The 27,403-nt window shown below is 44.1% G+C and overlaps 1 protein-coding gene across 1 annotated transcript in view; it reads left to right on the top strand.

Annotated features, from left to right (window-relative positions):
- The window catches only part of SLC6A3 (solute carrier family 6 member 3), a 201,397-nt gene that overhangs the window by 132,948 nt on the left and 41,046 nt on the right, over window positions 1–27,403 (top strand). The window contains exons 5-8 of the mRNA XM_040433971.1: window positions 4,873–5,007; window positions 8,253–8,356; window positions 11,743–11,867; window positions 13,748–13,860. Coding sequence (XP_040289905.1) covers window positions 4,873–5,007; window positions 8,253–8,356; window positions 11,743–11,867; window positions 13,748–13,860 — 477 coding nt within the window. The remainder of the gene's footprint in view (window positions 1–4,872; window positions 5,008–8,252; window positions 8,357–11,742; window positions 11,868–13,747; window positions 13,861–27,403) is intronic.

Genomic DNA, 27,403 nt, shown 5'->3' with positions numbered 1-27,403 from the left:
CCCACAAGATGGAACTCCACCTTGCACATGCTGGAGAGACTGCGCGAGCAGCAGCAGGCGATAGTGGAGTTTCAGCTGCAGCACGCACGAGGGAGTCACTCTGCAGAACAGCACCACTTCACCACCAACGAGTGGGCCTCCATGCGGGACGTGTGTGCCGTGTTGGGCTGTTTCGAGTACTTCACCAACATGGCCAGTGCCGATGACTATCCCACTTCTATGTCTCCTTGAAAAAACACTTCGGGCGATAATGGAAGAGGATGTGGCACAGGAGGAGGAGGAGGAGGAAGAGGGATCGTTTCCATGGTTATCAGGCCAGTCATTCACAAGTGGCTTGGAGGGTGGGTTCCTGCACCAACAGAGGCCAGGTAACACAATTGTACAGCCACGGCACAGTTCTGGAGGATGAGGAGGATAATGATGAGGAGGAACCATGTTCACAGCAGGGTGGAACCCAAAACAGCTCATGGGCATCACTGGAGCATGGCTGGGGGGATACAGAGGACACAGACGATACACCACCCACAGAGGACAGCTTGTGGTTGCCTCTGGGCAGCCTGGCACACATGAGCGCCTTCATGCTGCAGTACCTGCGCAACGACCGCTAAGTTGCCCACATTCTAATCAGTGCTGATTACTGAGTGGCCACCCTGCTGGAAGGACAACGTGCCATCCTTAATTCCGTCACTGAAGCGTGATCGGAAGATTTGCGAGTACAAGCGCACGCTGGTAGACACGCTGCTGATGGCATTCCCACCTGACACCGGGGGCTCAGGGGAAGCACAAGGTGAAGGCAGAGGAGGAGGAAGAAGTCGCCAACGCAGCTGGGGCACCGCCATGCACCTCAGAAGGGAGGGTTTGCATGGTCGAAATGTGGAAAATCTTTGTCAGCACGCCACAATAACAAGCACCACCAGCTTATATGGAACGTCTTAGCAGGAGGCAGCATTTCAGCAACATGGTGGTATAGTACGTGTGCACACGCCTACACGTACTGACTGATGAGTCTGCCCCATTCAACTTCTGGGTCTCCAAATTGGGCACATGGCCTGAGCTTTCCCATTACGCCTGCCATGTTGCCAGTGTATTGTCCGAACGTGGGAGGGGGTTATCACAGACAAGCGCAGCCGCCTGTCCACAGCCAATGTGGACAAGCTCACGTTCATTAAAATGAACCAGGCATGGATCCCACAGGACTTGTCGATACCTTGTGCACTTTCTTTTTCTTTTCTTTTTTATATTTCACAATGTTTTGGGGTCTTCCCAAATTTATAAAAAATAAAATAAAAAAACTGCAAAACAAGTGTTGGCCAACTCCTCCTCCACCACCGCTTCCACCTACACTGCCAAGTCCACCGCCACCTCAACTTCCTACTCCACTTTGAACTCCACCTCCTAGTTCAAGATTATAATTTTAAACTTTTTTTTAATTCTATGTTATTTTAATTCATTTCCCTATCCACATTTGTTTGCAGGACAATTGTCCTGCTCTTACCCATATTTTGCTTCCTTTTGCAGCCCTCTAGCCCTTTCTATGACTTTTTTAGAGCCATTTTAGTGCCCTAAAGTTCGGGTCCCCATTGACTCGGGTCCCCAATGGGGTTCGGGTTCGGAGTCAAGTTCGGGTCCCAAACCCGAACTTTGAGGCGAAGTTCAGCCGAACCCGGTGAACCCGAACTTCCAGGTGTTCGCTCAACCCTATTAGTTACGAATTACTTTATCACAAATCGCATTTCATAGTATTGAGCAGGCGCAATGAAGGGGAACAGTGATCACACTGCCTTCTGTAAAAAACAAAAACAAAACCTCATCCACTTGATTGCGGAGAGGCTGTTTGCTCCCATTTTGATTGAAGAAAACCCGCCAAAGGACCTGCCGCGAGCATGATGACGTCACCACGTGATCACAATGGTTACACGTGGTGACGTCACTGATGATGTCACAGGATGTGGCCAGCTTAATCACGTGGTGACGTCTTCGCTCTCGCCACAGGTCCCTTTGGTGTTTTTTTTTCAGTCAACACGGGACACAGAGGTGAGAATAATCTTTTATTTTCAGCCACCGTTTTATGAAAAATTGATTAGTGACCACAAAGTGCGAGGCAATTCAGCTTTGTGGCGAATCTAATTTTTCTTAAACCTTAGATCGAATTCCTCTTCAGATACTTCGATTCGCTCAACACTAGAAAAACCTCTTCCATCAAGATTCCGTCTGCCCTAGCCCTCTTTATTGCTCTTAAAGAGGACCTTTCCTGGGTCCAGACTTTATAAACTAAGTATCAGGGTATGTAGGGCATACAGTGGGGATCTTATAGCGCTTACTATTTTTTCTGGGTGCGCTCTGTTTGCCCGCTGTGACCCACGATAAATTCTCCCCACCATATGCAAATTTCTGCATCGGAACAGGGAGGAGGAGACTGCCCTGTTTCTCAATGGGCATCTCCTTCTCCCTGGCTGTGATCTGTCCAATCGCAGAGGAGAGCGTCACAGCCAGGGAGAAGGTGAGGGTTTTTTTTTCTCCCTGGCTGTGACGCTCTCCACTGTGATTGGACAGCTTACAGCCAGGGAGAAGGAGATACCCATTGAGAAACAGGGCAGTCTCCTCCTCCGCCCTGTACTGATGCAAAAATAAGCATACAGGGCGGGAGAATTTAATGTAGGCCACAGCGGGCGAATGGAGCTGCTCCCAGAAAAAATAGTAAGCGCTATTAGATCCCCGCTGTATGCCCTACATACCCTGATACTTAGTTTATAAAGTCTGGACCCATGAGAGGTCCTCTTTAATTTTAGTACCCCTTTCGAATACAAGGGACTGCTTGCTAATTTTCCTAAAGAAATCCTGTGAATAGATATCAGGTAGCAACTCATTAAAATGAAAATATTCATAAAAGCTGTAAAAATAACTCTGCCACATGTTAGAACTTAGAACACTCCTCAAAGATGAAATTACAACATTAGTAAGTAAAAATCATGGACTTAGGGCTCTTTCACACCTGCGTTCTTTTCTTCCGGCATAGAGTTCCGTCGTCGGGGCTCTATGCCGGAAGAATCCTGATCAGTTTTATCCTAATGCATTCTGAATGGAGTGAAATCCGTTCAGGATGCATCAGGATGTCTTCAGTTCCGGAACGGAACGTTTTTTGGCCGGAGAAAATACCGCAGCATGCTGCGCTTTTTGCTCCGGCCAAAAATCCTGAAGACTTGCCGCAAGGCCGGATCCGGAATTAATGCCCATTGAAAGGCATTGATCCGGATCCGGCCTTAAGCTAAACGTCATTTCGGCGCATTGCCGCATCCGACATTTAGCTTTTTCTGAATGGTTACCATGGCTGCCGGGACGCTAAAGTCCTGGCAGCCATGGTAAAGTGTAGCGGGGAGCGGGGGAGCAGTATACTTACCATCCGTGCGGCTCCCCGGGCGCTCCAGAGTGACGTCAGGGCGCCCCAAGCGCATGGACCACGTGATCGCATGGCACGTCATCCATGCGCATGGGGCGCTCTGACGTCATTCTGGACTGTAAGTATACTGCTCCCCACTACTACTATGGCAGCCAGGAATTTAATAGCATCCTGGCTGCCATAGTAACACGGATCCGTCTTCAAATGCTTTCAGTACACTTGCGTTTTTCCGGATCCGGCGTGTAATTCCGGCAAGTGGAGTACACGCCGGATCCGGACAACGCAAGTGTGAAAGAGGCCTTAATGAAAATACAGATTTGATAGACATGTTAATGTTATGCAAATTATAACAAAAATTGAAACAAAATATTCAAAACATTTAAATTTATTCAGTATCGAGTATGAACACATTATGTGTACTTACACACCATGTCATGCTATCAATGAGGTTATTCTGAGCTCCTTCTGAAGAATGTTCTGCCACACTGCACTTGGACACGCAAATCATCAGCATTCTTTGCAATTGCCATCAATGACATCCCAGATAGCCTCAATGGGAGACATGTCCGGAGATGCTGCAGGCCATGGTAGTGCATATAGGCCACAACAGCTACTCACAGTAGCACTAGCATCATGTGGCCTGGCATTGTCCTGTTAAAAAACGGCTCCTGGGACACTTAGAGATGTGGTCTTACCACTGGTTTCATAACCAAATCAATGTAACTCTGAGCTGTTGGTGCACCTGAAATGAAGAACAGAGTGGTCCGTTTACCATACATTATGCCTCCCCACACCATTTGATGCTCCTTTGTGAAGGACTCTTCATGGAGTTTCCCTTATGGTCTCCAGACGAATCTCCAGCTTTCATTGCATTTGCATCCTAGTCAAAAAGCATGACTCATCACTGAAGAGGATAGACCTCCATTGCAGTCTAGCTGTGCACCATTATAGCCTTTGCGAACAGAAGGATGAGGTCAATAGAACACCTGTAGCTGGAAGTATGGCTCCAAGCCTAATATCGTGCAAACGCCTTCTGATGGTTTGGATAGACACTGTTTGCCACCCTAGGCTTGGTATGTGACTTCCTGTTTGACTTGCAGTACAGAATGGATCACTATGCGTTATACTTCTAATGAGACGATCTATGAGTGCAGAGGTCCTGTGCACCTCTTGCTGTTATTCCAGTTCTTTATTGTTTTCCCAGCTACCAAAACGTGCAACATTGAACAGCACTGACATCTCGGCCTAGGCGCGTGATAAACCAAGGTCTCTCAGTTCAAGCACTCTCTCCTTCTCAGTTTGTGACAAGGCGCGATAATTACTGTTGTACCAGGGGACAATAATTTGAAAAGTCTTTTAAAATTAATCTCTTAAAATATAATATAAATGTAATAAATAACCTCTATTATTGTGTCATTTACCGTTTATATTCTTTTCTTTTTTTATTCTTTTGAATCTTCCGTCTTGGATTTTAGGTGGTGTGGATTACAGCTACAATGCCATATGTTGTCTTGACAGCATTGTTACTTCGTGGCATTACTCTTCCAGGAGCTATAGATGGAATAAAAGCTTATTTAAGTGTTGATTTTCTTCAGCTTTGTAAGCCTTCGGTAAGTGGACATCTAGGCAGTGCAAGGATGTGCTTTATTTAATTTTTTTAGCTTTGTTACCATGTACTTGTGGCAATGTAAAATGACCCATTCTATTATTTTATATGCAGTAGTTTTCCATTAAATAGGCACTGGTTTGAAAATATTTATGGCAAAGACTGTTTAGCTTCCTTACTAAATGCATAGTAAGTTTGTTATAATACAGTAAATTACATTTCTACTTAGATATTTATAATGTAGATGAACAGCCAATAGGAAAGTTAACAATAAGGGACAACAGCTCTCTGGGCTATTCAACTAGCAAATGAGGTTCAATGGACCCCTTTCTAACTTGCAGGTAAATTTGAGATTTATCACTGCTTTGATTGTCTCTAGAGTTGAGCGAAGCAAGCTTCAGATGCTTAATTCGAAGTCGCTTTGTTCAAAACTTCGGAATAATACTGTATTGAGATTTGTCTCCATACAGTGTTAGAATGTATGGGCTCCGATAAGCCGAAGAGAGTTATTCATGAAGTCGCACTTGACTTTGTTGAATAACTTCGGTAGTTGATTTTTAAAGTGGAAAACCACTTTAATACTTGAAACAGAACTCGGCTTCGGTTACGACTGGTACCTTGGAACCAAAGCAGGTTATTTCAACTGTATATCTATCTGTTCTTGTTGCTGAGCAGGAGAAAGTCAAAGAATGCAGCTATTCGAGTCTTCTCTTGTACTACCCCATATTGAAATGAATGAAGCATGTAAATAAAGCTACCAAACAGCAAAGCACCAATTTTTGGAATTGAAAATGGTAAATTTACACACTGAGGTGCATGTACTGAAAGGTTTTAAAAGGGAATGTGTCATCAAAAAATCACCTATTGTTTAAATGATGGGGAATATTTATTAAACTGGTGTAAAGGAAAACTGGCTTATTTTCTCATAGCAACCAGATGCCACCAATTATTTTCCCGAGAAGCTCTGAAAAATGAAAGGTGGAATCTGCTTGTTTGCTATAGGCAACCAGGCTAGTTTCCCTTTACACCAGTTTTGATAAATCGCCCCCATGTTTTCATGTTAAAAATATTTTTTTGAATTTTTGTGATTACATTTTTCCACGTTACTATCTATATTTGATTTTTTTTTTTAAGTATATAATCCTGCAGTTTTCACACTGGCCACTAGCTCTAATAATAGGTCATAATTTCCTGTTCTGTACAGGTAAGGCTACTTTCACACCTGCGTTAGGTGCGGATCCGTCTGGTATCTGCACAGATGGATCCGCACCTATAATGCAAACTCTTGTATCCGTTTGCATTATTCTTTTTAAAAACAGTCTAAGTCAAAACTGATCCGTCCTGACTTACATTGAAAGTCAATGGGGGACAGATCCATTTTCAACTGCACCATATTGTGCATCGCCAGTCTGCATCGCCAGTCGGACACCAACCTGCGTTTTGGTGTCCGCCTCCAGAGCGGAATGGAGGCGGAACGGAGCCAAACTGATGCATTCTGAACGGATTCTTATCCATTCAGAATGCATTGGGGCTGAACTGATCAGTTTTGAACCGTTTGTGAGATCCCTGAAGCGGATCTCACAAACGGAATTCAAAACGCCAGTGTGAAAGTAGCCTAACTTTTAAGTTGCTATTATTATTATCTCTACAGGCAGAATTAGGCCCTATTTACATGACTTTGTCTGTTTTGTAGACCGCGAACTGCAGAACACAGACACCGGCCTATATTTTCCCCTTTCGTAGGTCCTGCACTGTCCATGTTAGAAATGCCTATTCTTGTCCACTAAATGGACAAGAATAGAATATGTTTGTTTTTTTTGGGGGGGGGGGGGGGGTAGTGGTGGCTGCGGAACGGATATACGGATGTGGACTGCACAGGTCTGCATCTGATCCGCAAAAAATGTGGATCGGATGCAGCACAAAAATATGTCTGTGTAAATGGAGCCTTACAATGACAAGTAACACCTCTGTATGGATAACACAGAATCCACCATTTACAAATGGTAATATCACAGCTTATCAGCTCACTCCTGACCTCTCCACACGTTATGATAAACTCTCCCATAGAATTCAATGAGTCATCTCCTGTCCAAGATTTAAACAATAAGTCACATTCCCTTTCAGAACCTTTCAGTACATGTACCTCAGTGAGTAAATTTATAACTTTCAATTCAAAAACTGGGTGCTATGCTGTTTGGCAGCTTCATTTCCTTGCAGATCAATATGGGGTAGTATAAGAGTAGACTCAAATAACTGAAGTCTTTGACAGTCTGTGTCTATGGTCCGTGTAGCTGCTCTCAAAAGAAATAAGCATTTTTAAGGCCTCACCAAAAAAAATAAAAAAAATAAAATAAATTTGATTTATATAGGTCATTTTCTGATGGCACATTCCCTTTAAGTTTGGTAATATGTACACTATAAACTGGCCATATGTATTATTAGACATCTGTTGGTGGATCCTAATGATTTGACCATTGGCCTATGCGGACAGCAAAAAAAAAAGAGACTTTTCAGATTGTTTCTCAGGAGATAAAGAACATGAGAAGTGTCTGGCAGCAGTATATTACTTTCTCACTGTTCAAATATACAGGCAGGATTGGTCCATCTGATGAGGGATTCAGGAGAAATGGCTTTTGACCAAGCAAGCATTCAGCCAACACTAGCTGAAGTGTATATCCTGCTTAAATATTTTCATTTCCAATTATTCTATGTCTTCCTCTGCTTCTAAATGTTTTTCAAAAAGTACTAAAACAACAGATATCTTATCTACAGTATTGCCTGGTACAATTGTTTAATGACAAGGCTACTTAAACTGTAGATTTGTTTTCCAAAGATCTTCTCAGTGTATGCTATGAATTAACAAGGCAATGATTATATTATATTAAATGCGCCTTCAAAGATAGTTGACAAATTAATTTATTAGAAAAATAAAACAATAGAAAACAAAACAATGCTACGGAGCCCATTCTTTTCACTTGCAACTAATTTAAACCAATATTTTATTTTCCATAAGAAAGAGCACCAGAGGGGCATAATTTCCCTCTCTGTGAGCTCACGACTTGACAACTCAAAGCAATAATCTGAGAAATTGGAATTGGACTCAGTAATTGGTGAAATTACCTTGCATTCAAAAGTATCTTTCATCTTGATGCTGAATGAGCTTCCTGCAATTATCTCTAATAACAGCTCTCCCTCTCTCCCTCCTCCTTTTACCATTCTTTGTCTGGTTGGTTCTGGGGATTGTTTAAGGTTTGGATTGATGCTGCCACTCAGATCTGCTTCTCACTCGGTGTTGGGTTTGGTGTGCTAATCGCTTTTTCCAGTTACAACAAGTTTACAAACAATTGCTATAGGTAAGCAATAAACACGTCTAGCTTTTCCATCAATACTCTTGCAATAAATAGTAAATTAATATTTTGCCACCTCCTATATTTCTGCATTTAATACTAATATAATGTGGTCTGATTGTTATCTAAGTCACAATTATATACAAACGCAATCTAACAAAACTAATAACACACAAAGAGTTGTATCTTCATGTCTTATATTAATCAGGTTTAGTAAACATTCATAGTGCAAGGAGACAAAATAAGTAATCCCTTGAATTTAATAACCTGTAGTTTAGCCGCAATCATCTCCACTCAATCTAAGATTTGGACAACATCGAGGAGGACATTGAACCATTCCTCCCTGCAAATGTCTTTCAGTTTAGAACTCTGACTTGGCCATTTTAAAACAAATCTTCTCTTTCAACCATTCTTTAGTTGATTCTACTAGCGGATTTACTTGTGTGATCTATTTATCAAGACTGGCGGATCCATACTCCAGTCTTGATCTCCCTGCACTGGCGTGAGATACCCCAAATTTATTAAAATACAGAGGCTTCTTGATAAAGGCCTGCTGTATTCCAGATACTAAAGTCTACACCAGACTGGCGTAGTCTTCAGTTATAACATCTGCCAATTTCTGGCGATAGTTATAAGAAATCTGATGGGGAGTGCAAAGCCTCGCCCCTCCTAAGACCAACAGCATTTCTCAGTACTACAGAGAGTGCAGAGAAGCTTAAAGTGGCAAATTATGGTGCACGTATGGCATCTTGCAGATCATCACTAACAACCATTCTTATGAACGCTCATTAGTGCTGATCTGGCAGTGTAATACTGCTGCCAATTACTCAATAAACAAGCGAACGATTGTTCATCGGGTAAGTAGAATCTTTCAATGGGTTTAAAAATCATTTGCCGTGGCAGATTGTGCTGTCTATTCACGATCTGCTGCCGGCATAGAGTGATTGCGTATGGGGACGATTGATGGCATAATGATCGCTCCTCCCTATACAGTGGACGAGAATGCTGCATGTAATAGCAGTGGTTTCCTCTGCTAGTGAACAGGCGATTGTTGGGAAGAAATGCTTCCCTCCTGACAATCGCCTGTGTGATCTGCCAGTGTAATAGAAGCTTTAGATAATAACCAGACCACATTTTATTAGTAATAAATGCACCAATCCAGGTAATTCCCAAGGGTTCATTTTCTTTTCTTGTAATTGTATATGTTGTAATATATGGTGTTGTTTCTTTGAAAATCACAATTTCCATAATTAAGTATTTTCAGCTGAACATACAAACTTTAAAGGAGCTGTCCAACTTTGAGACTTTTTTAACTAGTGGCATCAGTGTGTTGCACCTGCTACAAAAGTCTTACTCACCTGCTCCCCATCACTCTATTCTAGCTTCTTGGCTTCCTTCAGCAGTCTTCTGGTCCCTGTCCTGTTAACAGATGGATGGATGGATGATAGATGGGTCACTTGTGCCGCTGTAGTCAATGACTTGACTCAGCAGTGATGTGTGCCCAAGCAGCACGTCCCTTATGGTGATGCTTGGGGACATGTTATTGATGAACCCATCTGTCAGAAGATAGCTGATGGGGAGTATGTAGTGATGGGGAGCAGGATGGTATGATTTTTTCTTCAAATAAATTACTGATGGAAGTTTCATAAAAGTAGTCCTAAGAATTTTCCATGGAAATATTTTACAATTTCTAGATCTGACTTACTATATGTTGTTAGATGTATGCACACTGTGAATATTAAACTTACCCCAAGTAGTCGTAAAGAGACATAGAAATTTCAGCTTATGTAAAAATCTAAATATCTTGCTTATTTAGAGTGCTTCACAAGTGTACTATTGTGTACATAAGCTGCATTTGTAAGGTGAATTTACACTGCATAATTGTTGGGTCAATTATTTTGAACAAAAGTTACTACTAACACTCATTCCTGATAATCTGCATGTGTAAATGTGCTGCTGATCACCCAATGAACAAGTAAAATGTTTGTTCATCGGGTGAAATGTTCTTTCATGCTGCACATAATAAAGTATTGTTTCTTGGTGGCATGATTGTCCTATTTCAACAGTCATCTGCTGCCCACAAACAATGAAGATGAATGAGGACAAGTGATGGCAATAGCCATCATTTGCCAGCATACAGTGGAGGAGATTTATGCATGTAAGTAAAACTCTTTCCCTCCACTGACGAGCACACAATTATCAGGAAGGAACTGTTCCTTCCCAATAATTGCCTGCTCATTCGAGTGTTTGGAAAAGGCTTTTCTGACCTCACATAACTATATTCAATCCTGTCTTTGGCACTAAATATAAGGCTATTGCACAAGACCGTAATAGACTCATTTGAAACCAACCATGCTCTGTACGTGATGCGGACATTCCACAAGAACAAGATTTGCAATGGTTCTAACTTTATATGCAACAATGGCAAATAGCTCCATACAAAAACACAATTCTCTGTAAGAATAGTCAATAGATACAATTGGTTTACCATACCCCTGAATGGAACGCGCTTACAAGTCAATAATTGTGCCAATAGAGTTTAGGTTATGGTTCCTTTTTAACAGGCTCCTATTTTTATATTCTCCAGATCCTTACTATAAAGTCAAGTATTGATCTTCTAAGCTGATATGTTGAAACTTTGTTAGGCTATATTGTCACTGCCATTATGGTTTCATTCCATAAGGATTTGTTATTAAACAAAATGGCAGAATAGTTTTGTACTTTGCATTATTCTACACTGTACAATTATAAGTCAATGGGAGCCTTCAGAATTCATAGCAAAATGGATCAAATGTATATCCCTCATGGATCCCATGAAACCTGAATCCATGACTGCAGTGTGAGTCCTAAAGTCAGCCCTAAACATTAGATTGTCATCAGCAGAATAGCCATTCGGCTGTCATCTTTCCTTCCTGACTTGCCTAATTTGTAATTGGATTAGCAGAGCATTAATGTTTATTTTAATAAGGAGAAGGTAATAAGCTGTTGCCACACATCTCTGGTAGTACTTTCTCCCAAGGATACTAAGGATCAGAATTTTAACATGGTGTCCAATTCTCTGTTATCTACCATTGAGGTGATTTTAATGCATACACAATAGATTATTTGATTCCAGTTCACTATAGCCATCCTTAATATCAGCATTTAGATCACAACATGTTTGGCTTATGTACAGTAATTAAAATAATCGCTACTTCCTTTGTATCATCATAGTTTTAAAGTTTTACATACTGTATGTCTTAGCTCAATCTTATCCTAGAAGCAAGTTAGAAAAGTCAACTCTACAAACCATTTCTCCCAAGCATTTTGTGGACTGCTGGAAGCTCCGTGTGTTAGAGACTTTCTGCTTTTTAGTTGTTGGTTGAAAAGTATCCACCTTTTTTCTCTTACAGAGATGCAATCATCACCACCTCAGTGAATTCTTTGACAAGCTTTTTCTCTGGTTTTGTCATCTTCTCTTTTCTTGGATATATGTCGCAGAAACATAATGTACCAATTAGTGATGTTGCAAAAGATGGTAAGTATGTTAATACATCTTAAAATATGTAAAGTGAGGTTAACACATCGTTCTTGCCATTCTGTTGAGGCATCTGTTTTTTATAGCATGCTGCAAAAAAGCATTTGTAGCAAGCCCCTGAGTAGTTGATGCAGAAGATGGGACTGGTAGTGGCCCTGATGAGATGTTGTGGCAGAGTGTACTCCTTCAGGCCGTCGCTCCCTGTGTTTCGGTGCAGTGGAAAGGTAGTTTGAAGAATCAGGCTAGACGTAAAAATATAACTGTCTCTCTTTATTTAGTGCAAAATATTACTTGTGGTATGTTCAGCAGTATTAAGTACAAAGTGCAGTTTTTGGCACCAGATGAGAAAGTATGGTGGCTGGTTGTGTGGCAATTAAATGGCACTAGCAGACACTTGTGGATATAAGTGTCCACTGTGAGATTCAGGCTTGGGGTTAGAATGGCCTGGTTGTTAGCTAGGTGATGGGTGTCTGAGTTGTAGTCCCTCACCTGCAAAAGTGTATGTAAAGCTGTGATTACTTTGCTGCCTAGTCACACTGAAGCTTCCAGGAGGCAGTGTTCTTGATTCTGACCATCCCTCTGGAGTGATAGTCTCACAGAATAACTGGATACGGTTTCTAAGACTAGGAGCTCTAGCATGTGTTTTCTCTCCATTTTGTTGTCTACTCAGGAACTCCCCTTCCTGGCAGGAAGTAGGACCAGCCCACTCCTACCAAGAGGGGAGGAACAAGGTGGTTAATCTTGTTCCTGCCAACCATACCTTCTCTGCTGGGACATACGGCCAAAGCATAACATAACATGCCATAACAATTCAAATGAAAATAAGCAGGATCCAATAGTATAGGAATCCAGCTGCTTCCTGTTGTATCCTGGTTGTATTCAGTAACTATAACTATGACCAACTATGTCCACTACTTGTTAGGGCACTTTTACCGTGGACGAGGATTGGACCAATTATCAGGAAAGAATGTATGTACAAATTCTTATTTCCGATAAGTGGCCTGTGTAAGTGTGCTGCAATCATTTGAAAAATGAGAAAAAAGCTCATGTGGCACGTGATCACACCTAAAATCCTCATTTGCCAGCGGCACAAATAAATCCTCTATATATGGATGTCATTTTTTTTGCTAAATTTTACAACTGAAAGTGAAAAATGTCATTTTTGGGCAAAAAAAATCGTTACATTTCGATTAATAACAAAAAAAGTAAAAATGTCAGCAGCAATGAAATACCACCAAATGAAAGCTCTATTAGTGAGAAGAAAAGGAGGTAAAATTCATTTGGGTGGTAAGTTGCATGACCAAGCAATAAACGGTTAAAGTAGTGTAGGTCAGAATTGTAAAAAGTGGTCTGGTCATTAAGGGTGTTTAAGCTAGGGGGGCTGAGGTGGTTAACATGCCTTACTTTGTTCAACATAAACTCTGAATTATTGTATTGTGTATTAAAATGTGTTTTATAATGTAAATTACCCCTTTAAAAAAAAAAAATTCCACCTACATTCACCTTCTGGCACATTATATAGACGTTGGTAGGGTTCCTCACTGGGAGTCTATATTCTGATAAAATCACAATGCTGATGCAACTCCAGAAGGTTTTCCCTACAAAGAAAAATGTTTTCACTGTAATTTAAGATTTATTGCCACTTTTGTAGTCCTAGCCAGATTTACAGTATATGTTAATATATATACACCAACATTGTAGTTGCTAAATTTTGGGCATTTAAGATCTGCCACTCGGAACTCCCCCTGGGGAACTCCAAACTATGGGATCCGTTTACATAACCCCCACCCATTTTTAGCCCAGAACTGCTTCTCGAAACTTGCTGGGACTATCCCTGTGAATGTGATTGATTTTGATTAATACATTTTATTGTCTTTTAGGGCCTGGATTGATATTTATAATCTACCCTGAAGCTATAGCTACTCTTCCACTTTCCTCCGTTTGGGCAGTTATATTTTTTATAATGCTTCTTACACTTGGAATTGACAGCGCTGTAAGTAAATATCTCAAATCTTATTCAAAAGATCATGTATATAATGGGTCTTCTTATTAATTATTATGTTTCCAGCTTATATTATAGCACATATTTTTTATTTTTTTATTTCTATTATTACTAAAGGGCATGGGCGGACTGGGAACTTAAAAGTGGCCCTGGAAAAAAAACTAAAAGTGGCCCATGTTGTAGGCGGGTCCAAATTGACAGAAGGAGGGGCAAAACAAGTAGACAGGGCCAGCAGTACTATAATGCAACACAAACTACCGCCCCTGCAGAACCAAATACCACAGTGTAGCACAAAATACTGCCTGAGGATGGTGATACAGTTGAATTCAGGAGAGAGACCTGTAGCCATCAGCCAGTCACTGATGCTTCTTTCATTAATTAATGCTTACAGCATTAGATAGTTACGTACCCTGTCTGTGGCCATGAGGAGGTGTCAGGGAGCCCCCTGGGCATCTGCCCACCACAGTTTCCCTGTAGGATCTATGACCAGTCTGCCCATGTTAAAAGGAATCTGTTACCACATACCTCAATAGTAATCCAAGTGAAATGTTAAATGTGTTATGGTCTCCTGATTGGTATGTTTTTCTCCTCATCCAGATTGGTTCCTGCGTTGCAGAGAAATCTTACATTTTGTGATATGCAAATAAGCTGTTTGTTGCTATGAGGTTATCACTGTTGCACCTCATTGCACCAAAAGGCCAACTGCTTATTACTGCTCATCCAGTTGTTTGTGATAGGGCTAGGTAGTGGTGATGTATCTCGCCTGGCCCTGCATTCTCACACATGGGCCATCGCTTTGGCGGTGATTGCATACATAGTACAGCTCTGATGTTTGCCAGGACTGAAGTAATCTGTACTGTGCAGCCATGGCAAGCATCAGGAATGCACTACGAGTATGCCGACTGCCGAGACTGTTCGCGCAAGAACACAGGGCCAGGCAAGGTACATCACCACTGCCTGGTCCTGTCAATCAAAACTAGTGGGTAGGGAAGACAGCGAAACGGAACCGAGCTTTTAGTGCAAAGAGGTACAATGGTTATGCCCTCATTGCACTAAATAGGTAATTTGCATATCACAAAATCTAAGATTTCTCTGCAATGCAGGCACCAATCTAGATAGGGCCAACAAATTTGGAATCAGGAGATCATGACGAGTGCAGCTTCAGATACCCTTTAAACTTTGCATCAAACATCACTGCCACTATCTTAACATAAAGTCTCAAATTCAGCTACACATGTGGACAAAATTGTTGTTACTCTTCCGTTAAGGAAAAAAAACATAAAACTCTGAACTGAGAAAAGTAATCATAAATAAAACTTTACTGAAAATCAATTAATGAAAATCAGACATTGCTATTGAATTGTGGTGAAACAGAACAATTTTTTACAACAAACTAATGAAACTGGCTTGTACAAAACTGTTGGTACCCTTAAAGAGGACCTTTCATGGTTTTACATTAATTGAGATAAATACCTTTACTTGCAGGGTACCCCCCATTAATGCTGCCACCCTGACAGATTTTTTTAAATACTGCTCATACGCTCCACTGTGCCCCCCTGTATTTTTCGCGCTCAGTATGCTAATACTGAGCATCGGTACAGGGAGGAAGAGACGCTAGAGTTTCTCAATGGGCGTCTCCTTCTCCCTGGCTGTAGCGCGGTCCAATCACAGCGAAGGGCGTCACAAAGCTCACCTTCTCCCTGGCTGTGATGCTCTCCGCAGTGATTGGATCGCGGCACAGCCAGGGAGAAGGAGACGCCCATTGAGAGACACTGGCGTCTCCTCCTCCATACTGAGCGTGAAAAATACAGGGGGGCACAGCGGGGCGTACAAGGGGTATTTTAAAAAATCAAGCAGGGTGGCAGCATCAGTAAAGGTATTTATCTCAATTAATATAAAACCATGAAAGGTCCTCTTTACCAATCTTTTGAGGCAATCATTGTAATCAAGCGATTTCTGTAACTCTCAATGAGACTTCTGCTCCTGTTCACAGGTATTTTGCCCCACTTCTTGTGAGCAAACTGTTCCAGCTTTCTCAGGTTTGAAGGGTGTCTTCTCCAGACTGCATGTTTCAGGTCTTTCCACAGATGTTCAATAGGATTTAGATCAGGGCTCATAGAAGATTACTTCAGAATATGCTTCGCTCTTAGCCATTCATGGATGTTTTTAGCTGTGTGTTTTGGGTCATTATCCTGTTGGAGGAACTGTGACCTGTGACTGAGACCAAGCTTTCTGATACTGGGCAGCACATTTCACTCCAGAATGCCTTGATAGTCTTGAGATTTCATTGTACCCTGCACAGATTCAAGACACCCTGTGTCAGATGCAGCAAAGTAGTCCCAAAATATAACTGATCTGTCTCCAGTAGGATCAATGGGGGTCATTTACTAAGCTGAAATCCTAAATTAGGCATATTTCAGGCGCAGATGGAGGTGCAACTTGCGTGGCATGGGCGGGGACGGGGATGGGCCAGTAGGCCTATCTCATTCATCATTTTCTATGCCTGTTTATGGTGTAGAAAATGGTCTAAATGTAAGACAGCTAGGAATCTGTTTTACATTTAGAACTGGTGCTGGATCCAAAACCAGCTTAGGGCTTTATTAAGACCGGCATCTAAAACGCTGGTCTTAATAAATGTGCCCCAATGTTCTAGTAACAGCGACTGTGGTACGCCGCTGTTCCCCAGCTTATCGGACAAAGACAGCATTTGTATTGTCAAAGTGATGGACTTCATGTGGCTATGGACATATAAAAAAAGTTAAAAAACGTATCCCTTCGTGAGGGCAGATGCCTCCTGGTGTTTAAACACACATGGAAGTATTGGAAAAAGTAATGTCTTGTTCCGAACAGGCAGTCCAAAAATCCCTTAACCCCTTAAAGCAGAAGCCAGTTCGGACCAAAAGCCCCATTTTTCAAATCTGATGTGTATCACTTTATGTAGTAATACCTTTGGAACTCTTTTTCTGAGATTGTTTTCTCATGCCTTATACTTATACTTCATGTTAGTGGTAAATTTGGGTCGATATGTTATATCTTTATTAAAAATTTACTGAAAATTTGGAAATATTAGCAATTTTCTAAATTAGAATTTCTATGCTCAGACAGATCGTGATACTACATATAAGAATTATTATTTAACATTCCCTATATGTCTACATTATGTCTGCATCGTTTTATGCAGACATAATGTCATTTTATGTGTTAGGGCGTTAGAAGGCTTAGAATTTCTGAAGCAATTTTTAAAATTTAAAAAAGAAAAAAAAAAATGACTTTTGTACAGACCAATGTAGTTATGAAGTCACTTTGTGCGGCTTACATAATAGAAACCACTAATAAATGACCTCATTTAAGAAATTACACCCCTCAAATTATTCAAAAATGATTTTTTAAACTCTTTAGGTATCCCACAGGAATTAAAGCAAAATGGAGGTGAAATTTTAAAATGTCTTTTTTCTCTTCCAGATTTTCCATTTTAATCAATTTTTCCTGTAACACAACAAGCAAACCTCAATATTGAATAACCTTCCTTTGCAGTTTATAGAAACACCCCATATATGGTTGTAACCATCTTTATAGGCACATGGCAGGGTTCAGAAGGGAAGGAGTAATATTGTATTTGGTGGGCAGATTTTGCTGGAATAGTTTTCAGGTGCCATGTCGCATTTGAAGAGACCCTGAGGTACCTCTTCAATGAAAACTCCCAAAAAGTAACCCCAGTTTGGAAATTACACCCCTGAAAGAATTGATCGAGGGTTGAAGTGGGTGCCTTGGCCCAACAAGTGTTTTTATAGAATTTAGAAACACTTGGCTGTGAAATTGAAACATTTAATTTTTTCCAATAAAATGTTGCTTTAGCCTCAAATTTTCATTCTCACAAAGGGTAACAGGAGAAATGTACCCCATAAATGCATTTTTTCCTGAATACAGGAGTACCCTATATGTGGTCGTAAACTGCTGTTTGGGGACACAACTGCATTCAGAAGGGAAGCAGCGGCAAAAACATTTTTTAAGGGCCAAACTTTTTTACTTTTTGTTCACTGAGCTGTGTGAGGGCTCATTTTTAGCGGGACTAGCTGTATTTTTAATTTGCATCATTTTGGGGTACATATCATATAATTTTTTCATTGCTTTTTATTCAATTTCTGGGAGGTGAGGTGGGCAAAAATTGCAATTGTCAGTGTTTTTTTTTATTTTTTTTTATTGGGTTCTCCATGTGGTACATATGATAGCATACGTTTATTCTGTGGGTCGATACAATTATGGCCATACCAAATTTATCTAGTTTTTTGATGTTTTACTACTTTTGCATAATAAAATCTTTTTTTTAAATTAAAGAAAAGTTATATTTTGCTTTGCCATATACTAACATCCATAACATTATTTTTCCTCCTACATAGCTGTTTGAGGGCTTGTTTTTTGCGGAACGGCTGTAGTTTTTATTGGTACCACTTTGGCATACATATGATTTTTTGACCTTGGCCTCTACATAAGGGGTTTTATGGCCGGGATTGGTACCAGTACTGATCTTGGCTATTGCAGCTGATGGTGGCTACCCAGTTCCTGAGCTGCTGCTATCAAGAATTTCTAATGTCATGGCAGCATGGTAGAAGGGGGCCTAATGAAGGAATGGTGGAACAGATGGCACAACTAGGGCACAATGTGGGCTCAGAGCAGTACCTTTTTGAAGTCTCTGATCCCATGGTCATGAACTGTGAAGATCAGAGCCTTCAAACAGCATTTTTAGCTCTAGTACGCTCTGATTGGTAAGTCTGTACTAATGAATCAGAGCGATTGATGACAATGGACCACTCTGATGGGTCCCTTGTCAGCTGCTCCAGAGTCTCCTCTGCCGTGGACAATGGAGACCCCAGGGCTGTGACACTGTATAGTGTCACAGCATCCAGTAAGAGTTCAAACATAACTGTATGCTCAATAGCATAAACTCAAAAGCAGTCTAAATATACAGTTATATCCATATGCAGGAAGCGGTTAATGGGGTCAGTTTATACACACACGGTAGTAGCAAAAGAAGCAATGTCTTGTTCTGAACAAGCGGTCCAGCAACAGTACAGTGTGGAACCTGATGGACAAGGCAGATATACAGCTGTGTAAAGGTAGTAGTAATGGCAGTAGTAACTATGATAGCAGCAGTATAGTATGAAACCTAATAGGCAGGAGATGTGCAGCTATGTAGGCATAGTGGAAGTGACAGTAGGGGCAGTAGTAGCTGCAGCAGCAGTACAGTGTATAACATGATGGACAAGCAGACAGCAGCAGTAGCATCATTGGGCCAGTGATAAATAGTCACTGTCAGCAAAAATGTGCAATTGGATAGGGTCATTATAATCTAATTGTCTTTCTTTGCTTTATTCATTGCAAATTAGAGTTGAGCGAACACCTGGATGTTCGGGTTCGGGATCCGAACCCGACCCGAACTTCGTCCCGAACCCGAACCCCATTGAAGTCAATGGGGACCCAAACTTTTTGGCACTAAAAAGGCTGTAAAACAGCCCAGGAAAGAGCTAGAGGGCTGCAAAAGGCAGCAACATGTAGGTAAATCCCCTGCAAACAAATGTGGATAGGGAAATGAATTAAAATAAAAATTAAAAAAATAAAAATGAACCAATATCAATTGGACAGAGGTCCCATAGCAGAGAATCTGGCTTCACGTCAGCAGAGAATCAGTCTCTTCATGCCATAGCAAAGAATCTGGCTTCATGTCAGCAGAGAATCAGTCTCTTCATGCCATAGCAGAGAATCTGGTTTCATGTCAGCGCAGAATCAGTCTTCATGTCATAGCAGAGAATCAGGCTTCACGTCACCCACCACTGGAACAGGCCACTGTCACACATTTAGGCCCCGGCACCCAGACAGAGGAGAGAGGTCCCGTAACAGAGAATCTGGCCTGATGTCAGCACAGAATCTGTCTTCATGTCATAGCAGAGAATCAGGCTTCACGTCACCCACCACTGGAACAGGCCACTGTCACACATTTAGGCCCAGGCACCCAGGCAGAGGAGAGAGGTCCCGTAACAGAGAATCTGGCCTGATGTCAGCACAGAATCTGTCTTCATGTCATAGCAGAGAATCAGGCTTCACGTCACCCACCACTGGAACAGGCCACTGTCACACATTTAGGCCCAGGCACCCAGGCAGAGGAGAGAGGTCCCGTAACAGAGAATCTGGCCTTATGTCAGCGCAGAATCTGTCTTCATGTCATAGCAGAGAATCAGGCTTCACGTCACCCACCACTGGAACAGGCCACTGTCACACATTTAGGCCCAGGCACCCAGGCAGAGGAGAGAGGTCCCGTAACAGAGAATCTGGCCTTATGTCAGCGCAGAATCTGTCTTCATGTCATAGCAGAGAATCAGGCTTCACGTCACCCACCACTGGAACCGGCCACTGTCAAACATTTAGGCCCAGGCACCCAGGCAGAGGAGAGAGGTCCCGTATAGAGTTGAGCGAACACCTGGATGTTCGGGTTCGAGAAGTTCGGCCGAACTTCCCGGAAATGTGAGAGTTCGGGATCCGAACCCGATCCGAACTTCGTCCCGAACCCCATTGAAGTCAATGGGGACCCGAACTTTTGGGCACTAAAAAGGCTGTAAAACAGCCCAGGAAAGAGCTAGAGGGCTGCAAAAGGCAGCAACATGTAGGTAAATCCCCTGCAAACAAATGTGGATAGGGAAATGAATTAAAATAAAAATTAAAAAAATAAAAATGAACCAATATCAATTGGACAAAGGTCCCATAGCAGAGAATCTGGCTTCACGTCAGCAGAGAATCAGTCTCTTCATGCCATAGCAAAGAATCTGGCTTCATGTCAGCAGAGAATCAGTCTCTTCATGCCATAGCAGAGAATCTGGCATCATGTCAGCGCAGAATCAGTCTTCATGTCATAGCATAGAATCAGGCTTCACGTCACCCACCACTGGAACAGGCCACTGTCACACATTTAGGCCCCGGCACCCAGACAGAGGAGAGAGGTCCCGTAACAGAGAATCTGGCCTTATGTCAGCGCAGAATCTGTCTTCATGTCATAGCAGAGAATCAAGCTTCACGTCACCCACCACTGGAACAGGCCACTGTCACAAATTTAGGCCCCGGCACCCAGACAGAGGAGAGAGGTCCTGTAACAGAGAATCTGGCCTTATGTCAGCACAGAATCTGTCTTCATGTCATAGCAGAGAATCAGGCATTACGTCACCCACCACTGGAACAGGCCGATGTCACACATTTAGGCCCAGGCACCCAGGCAGAGGAGAGAGGTCCCGTAACAGAGAATCTGGCCTTATGTCAGCGCAGAATCTGTATTCATGTCATAGCAGAGAATCAGGCTTCACGTCACCCACCACTGGAACAGGCCACTGTCACACATTTAGGCCCCGGCACCCAGACAGAGGAGAGCAGTCCCGTAACAGAGAATCTGGCCTTATGTCAGCGCAGAATCTGTCTTCATGTCATAGCAGAGAATCAGGCTTCACGTCAGCCACCACTGGAACAGGCCACTGTCACACATTTAGGCCCAGGCGCCCAGGCAGAGGAGAGAGGTCCCGTAACAGAGAATCTGGCCTTATGTCAGCACAGAATCTGTCTTAATGTCATAGCAGAGAATCAGGCTTCACGTCACCCACCACTGGAACAGGCCACTGTCACACATTTAGGCCCCGGCACCCAGGCAGAGGAGAGCGGTCCCGTAACAGAGAATCTGGCCTTATGTCAGCGCAGAATCTGTATTCATGTCATAGCAGAGAATCAGGCTTCACGTCACCCACCACTGGAACAGGCCACTGTCACACATTTAGGCCCAGGCACCCAGGCAGAGGAGAGAGGTCCCGTAACAGAGTATCTGGCCTTATGTCAGCGCAGAATCTGTATTCATGTCATAGCAGAGAATCAGGCTTCACGTCACCCACCACTGGAACAGGCCACTGTCACACATTTAGGCCCAGGCACCCAGGCAGAGGAGAGAGGTCCCGTAACAGAGAATCTGGCCTTATGTCAGCGCAGAATCTGTATTCATGTCATAGCAGAGAATCAGGCTTCACGTCACCCACCACTGGAACAGGCTACTGTCACACATTTAGGCCCCGGCACCCAGACAGAGGAGAGAGGTCCTGTATCAGAGAATCTGGCCTTATGTCAGCACAGAATCTGTCTTCATGTCATAGCAGAGAATCAGGCATCACGTTACCCACCACTGGAACAGGCCACTGTCACACATTTAGGCCCAGGCACCCAGGCAGAGGAGAGAGGTCCCGTAACAGAGAATCTGGCCTTATGTCAGCACAGAATCTGTCTTCATGTCATAGCAGAGAATCAGGCTTCACGTCAGCCACCACTGGAACAGGCCACTGTCACACATTTAGGCCCAGGCACCCAGGCAGAGGAGAGAGGTCCCGTAACAGAGAATCTGGCCTTATGTCAGCGCAGAATCTGTTTTCATGTCATAGCAGAGAATCAGGCTTCACGTCACCCACCACTGGAACAGGCCACTGTCACACATTTAGGCCCAGGCACCCAGGCAGAGGAGAGAGGTCCCGTAACAGAGAATCTGGCCTTATGTCAGCGCAGAATCTGTATTCATGTCATAGCAGAGAATCAGGCTTCACGTCAGCAACCACTGGAACAGGCCACTGTCACACATTTAGGCCCAGGCACCCAGGCAGAGGAGAGAGGTCCCGTAACAGAGAATCTGGCCTTATGTCAGCGCAGAATCTGTTTTCATGTCATAGCAGAGAATCAGGCTTCACGTCACCCACCACTGGAACAGGCCACTGTCACACATTTAGGCCCAGGCACCCAGGCAGAGGAGAGAGGTCCCGTAACAGAGAATCTGGCCTTATGTCAGCGCAGAATCTGTATTCATGTCATAGCAGAGAATCAGGCTTCACGTCACCCACCACTGGAATAGGCCACTGTCACACATTTAGGCCCCGGAACCCAGACAGAGGAGAGCGGTTCCGTAACAGAGAATCTGGCCTTATGTCAGCGCAGAATCTGTCTTCATGTCATAGCAGATAATCAGGCTTCACGTCAGCCACCACTGGAACAGGCCACTGTCACACATTTAGGCCCAGGCACCCAGGCAGAGGAGAGAGGTCCCATAACAGAGAATCTGGCCTTATGTCAGTGCAGAATCTGTATTCATGTCATAGCAGAGATCAGGCTTCACGTCACCCACCACTGGAACAGGCCACTGTCACACATTTAGGCCCCGGCACCCAGACAGAGGAGAGCAGTCCCGTAACAGAGAATCTGGCCTTATGTCAGCGCAGAATCTGTTTTCATGTCATAGCAGAGAATCAGGCTTCACGTCACCCACCACTGGAACAGGCCACTGTCACACATTTAGGCCCAGGCACCCAGGCAGAGGAGAGAGGTCCCGTAACAGAGAATCTGGCCTTATGTCAGCGCAGAATCTGTATTCATGTCATAGCAGAGAATCAGGCTACACGTCACCCACCACTGGAACAGGCCACTGTCACACATTTAGGCCCCGGCACCCAGACAGAGGAGAGAGGTCCCGTAACAGAGAATCTGGCCTTATGTCAGCGCAGAATCTGTATTCATGTCATAGCAGAGAATCAGGCTTCACGTCACCCACCACTGGAATAGGCCACTGTCACACATTTAGGCCCCGGAACACAGACAGAGGAGAGCGGTTCCGTAACAGAGAATCTGGCCTTATGTCAGCGCAGAATCTGTCTTCATGTCATAGCAGAGAATCAGGCTTCACGTCAGCCACCACTGGAACAGGCCACTGTCACACATTTAGGCCCAGGCACCCAGGCAGAGGAGAGAGGTCCCATAACAGAGAATCTGGCCTTATGTCAGTGCAGAATCTGTATTCATGTCATAGCAGAGAATCAGGCTTCACGTCACCCACCACTGGAACAGGCCACTGTCACACATTTAGGCCCCGGCACCCAGACAGAGGAGAGCAGTCCCGTAACAGAGAATCTGGCCTTATGTCAGCGCAGAATCTGTCTTCATGTCATAGCAGAGAATCAGGCTTCACGTCAGCCACCACTGGAACAGGCCACTGTCACACATTTAGGCCCAGGCACCCAGGCAGAGGAGAGAGGTCCCGTAACAGAGAATCTGGCCTTATATCAGCACAGAATCTGTCTTAATGTCATAGCAGAGAATCAGGCTTCACGTCACCCACCACTGGAACAGGCCACTGTCACACATTTAGGCCCCTGCACCCAGGCAGAGGAGAGAGGTCCCGTAACAGAGAATCTAGCCTTATGTCAGCGCAGAATCTGTATTCATGTCATAGCAGAGAATCAGGCTTCACGTCACCCACCACTGGAACAGGCCACTGTCACACATTTAGGCCCAGGCACGCAGGCAGAGGAGAGAGGTCCCGTAACAGAGAATCTGGCCTTATGTCAGCGCAGAATCTGTATTCATGTCATAGCAGAGAATCAGGCTTCACGTCACCCACCACTGGAACAGGCCACTGTCACACATTTAGGCCCAGGCACCCAGGCAGAGGAGAGAGGTCCCGTAACAGAGAATCTGGCCTTATGTCAGCGCAGAATCTGTATTCATGTCATAGCAGAGAATCAGGCTTCACGTCACCCACCACTGGAACAGGCCACTGTCACACATTTAGGCCCCGGCACCCAGACAGAGGAGAGCGGTCCCGTAACAGAGAATCTGGCCTTATGTCAGCGCAGAATCTGTCTTCATGTCATAGCAGAGAATCAAGCTTCACGTCACCCACCACTGGAACAGGCCACTGTCACACATTTAGGCCCCGGCACCCAGGCAGAGGAGAGAGGTCCTGTAACAGAGAATCTGGCCTTATGTCAGCACAGAATCTGTCTTCATGTCATAGCAGAGAATCAGGCATCACGTCACCCACCACTGGAACAGGCCACTGTCACACATTTAGGCCCAGGCACCCAGGCAGAGGAGAGAGGTCCCGTAACAGAGAATCTGGCCTTATGTCAGCGCAGAATCTGTCTTCATGTCATAGCAGAGAATCAGGCTTCACGTCACCCACCACTGGAACAGGCCACTGTCACACATTTAGGCCCCGGCACCCAGACAGAGGAGAGCGGTCCCGTAACAGAGAATCTGGCCTTATGTCAGCGCAGAATCAATCTTCATGTCATAGCAGAGAATCAAGCTTCATGTCACCCACCACTGGAACAGGCCACTGTCACACATTTAGGCCCCGGCACCCAGACAGAGGAGAGAGGTCCTGTAACAGAGAATCTGGCCTTATGTCAGCACAGAATCTGTCTTCATGTCATAGCAGAGAATCAGGCATCACGTCACCCACCACTGGAACAGGCCACTGTCACACATTTAGGCCCAGGCACCCAGGCAGAGGAGAGAGGTCCCGTAACAGAGAATCTGGCCTTATGTCAGCGCAGAATCTGTATTCATGTCATAGCAGAGAATCAGGCTTCACGTCACCCACCACTGGAACAGGCCACTGTCACACATTTAGGCCCCGGCACCCAGACAGAGGAGAGCGGTCCCGTAACAGAGAATCTGGCCTTATGTCAGCGCAGAATCTGTCTTCATGTCATAGCAGAGAATCATGCTTCACGTCAGCCACCACTGGAACAGGCCACTGTCACACATTTAGGCCCAGGCACCCAGGCAGAGGAGAGAGGTCCCGTAACAGAGAATCTGGCCTTATGTCAGCGCAGAATCTGTTTTCATGTCATAGCAGAGAATCAGGCTTCACGTCACCCACCACTGGAACAGGCCACTGTCACACATTTAGGCCCAGGCACCCAGGCAGAGGAGAGAGGTCCCGTAACAGAGAATCTGGCCTTATGTCAGCGCAGAATCTGTATTCATGTCATAGCAGAGAATCAGGCTACACGTCACCCACCACTGGAACAGGCCACTGTCACACATTTAGGCCCCGGCACCCAGACAGAGGAGAGAGGTCCCGTAACAGAGAATCTGGCCTTATGTCAGCGCAGAATCTGTATTCATGTCATAGCAGAGAATCAGGCTTCACGTCACCCACCACTGGAATAGGCCACTGTCACACATTTAGGCCCCGGCACCCAGACAGAGGAGAGCGGTTCCGTAACAGAGAATCTGGCCTTATGTCAGCGCAGAATCTGTCTTCATGTCATAGCAGAGAATCAGGCTTCACGTCAGCCACCACTGGAACAGGCCACTGTCACACTTTTAGGCCCAGGCACCCAGGCAGAGGAGAGAGGTCCCGTAACAGAGAATCTGGCCTTATGTCAGTGCAGAATCTGTATTCATGTCATAGCAGAGAATCAGTATAGGAGGTAATGAGATCCGCACACCCTATTAAGTGAAGGGTGCCCACGGAGGACGAGGGGTCGTCACGTAGTAAGTGAAGAAATTCGTGGCACACCAAAGTAGATTCAATGCAATTTAATAATTAGTTGATGTTTTACATCATTTCATATTCCATATGTTCACATATATAATCAATACATCCGGGTAGGAGCAGTGTACAATTGTATAGTGTGTCCCAACGTTTCGGCCATATGTCTGGCCTTTGTCAAGGGATCTGTAGTTATTCACTGTGGAGACATTGACCGGATGTCAATGTCTCCACAGTGAATAACTACAGATCCCTTGACAAAGGCCAGACATATGGCCGAAACGTTGGGACACACTATACAATTGTACACTGCTCCTACCCGGATGTATTGATTATATATGTGAACATATGGAATATGAAATGATGTAAAACATCAACTAATTATTAAATTGCATTGAATCTACTTTGGTGTGCCACGAATTTCTTCACTTATAGCAGAGAATCAGGCTTCACGTCACCCACCACTGGAACAGGCCACTGTCACACATTTAGGCCCCGGCACCCAGACAGAGGAGAGGTTCATTCAACTTTGGGTTGCCCCACAATATAATGGTGAAATGAAGTGCCCTGGAGTAGAATAATATATTGTTAAGGGGAGGTAGTTAATATCTAATCTGCACAAGGGATGGACAGGTCCTGTGGGATCCATGCCTGGTTCATTTTTATGAACGTCAGCTTGTCCACATTGGCTGTAGACAGGCGGCTGCGTTTGTCTGTAATGACGCCCCCTGCCGTGCTGAATACACGTTCAGACAAAACGCTGGCCGCCGGGCAGGCCAGCACCTCCAAGGCATAAAAGGCTAGCTCTGGCCACGTGGACAATTTGGAGACCCAGAAGTTGAATGGGGCCGAACCATCAGTCAGTACGTGGAGGGGTGTGCACAGGTACTGTTCCACCATGTTAGTGAAATGTTGCCTCCTGCTAACACGTTCCGTATCAGGAGGTGGTGCAGTTAGCTGTGGCGTGGTGACAAAACTTTTCCACATCTCTGCCATGCTAACCCTGCCCTCAGAGGAGCTGGCCGTGACACAGCTGCGTTGGCGACCTCTTGCTCCTCCTCTGCCTTCGCCTTGGGCTTCCACTGGTTCCCCTGTGACATTTGGGAATGCTCTCAGTAGCGCGTCTACCAACGTGCGCTTGTACTCGCGCATCTTCCTATCACGCTCCAGTGTAGGAAGTAAGGTGGGCAC

This window comes from Bufo bufo, chromosome 5 (assembly GCF_905171765.1).
Source record: "Bufo bufo chromosome 5, aBufBuf1.1, whole genome shotgun sequence".
NCBI classification, from domain to species: Eukaryota; Metazoa; Chordata; class Amphibia; order Anura; family Bufonidae; genus Bufo; species Bufo bufo.
This window is presented reverse-complemented; position numbering and strand designations above follow the sequence as displayed.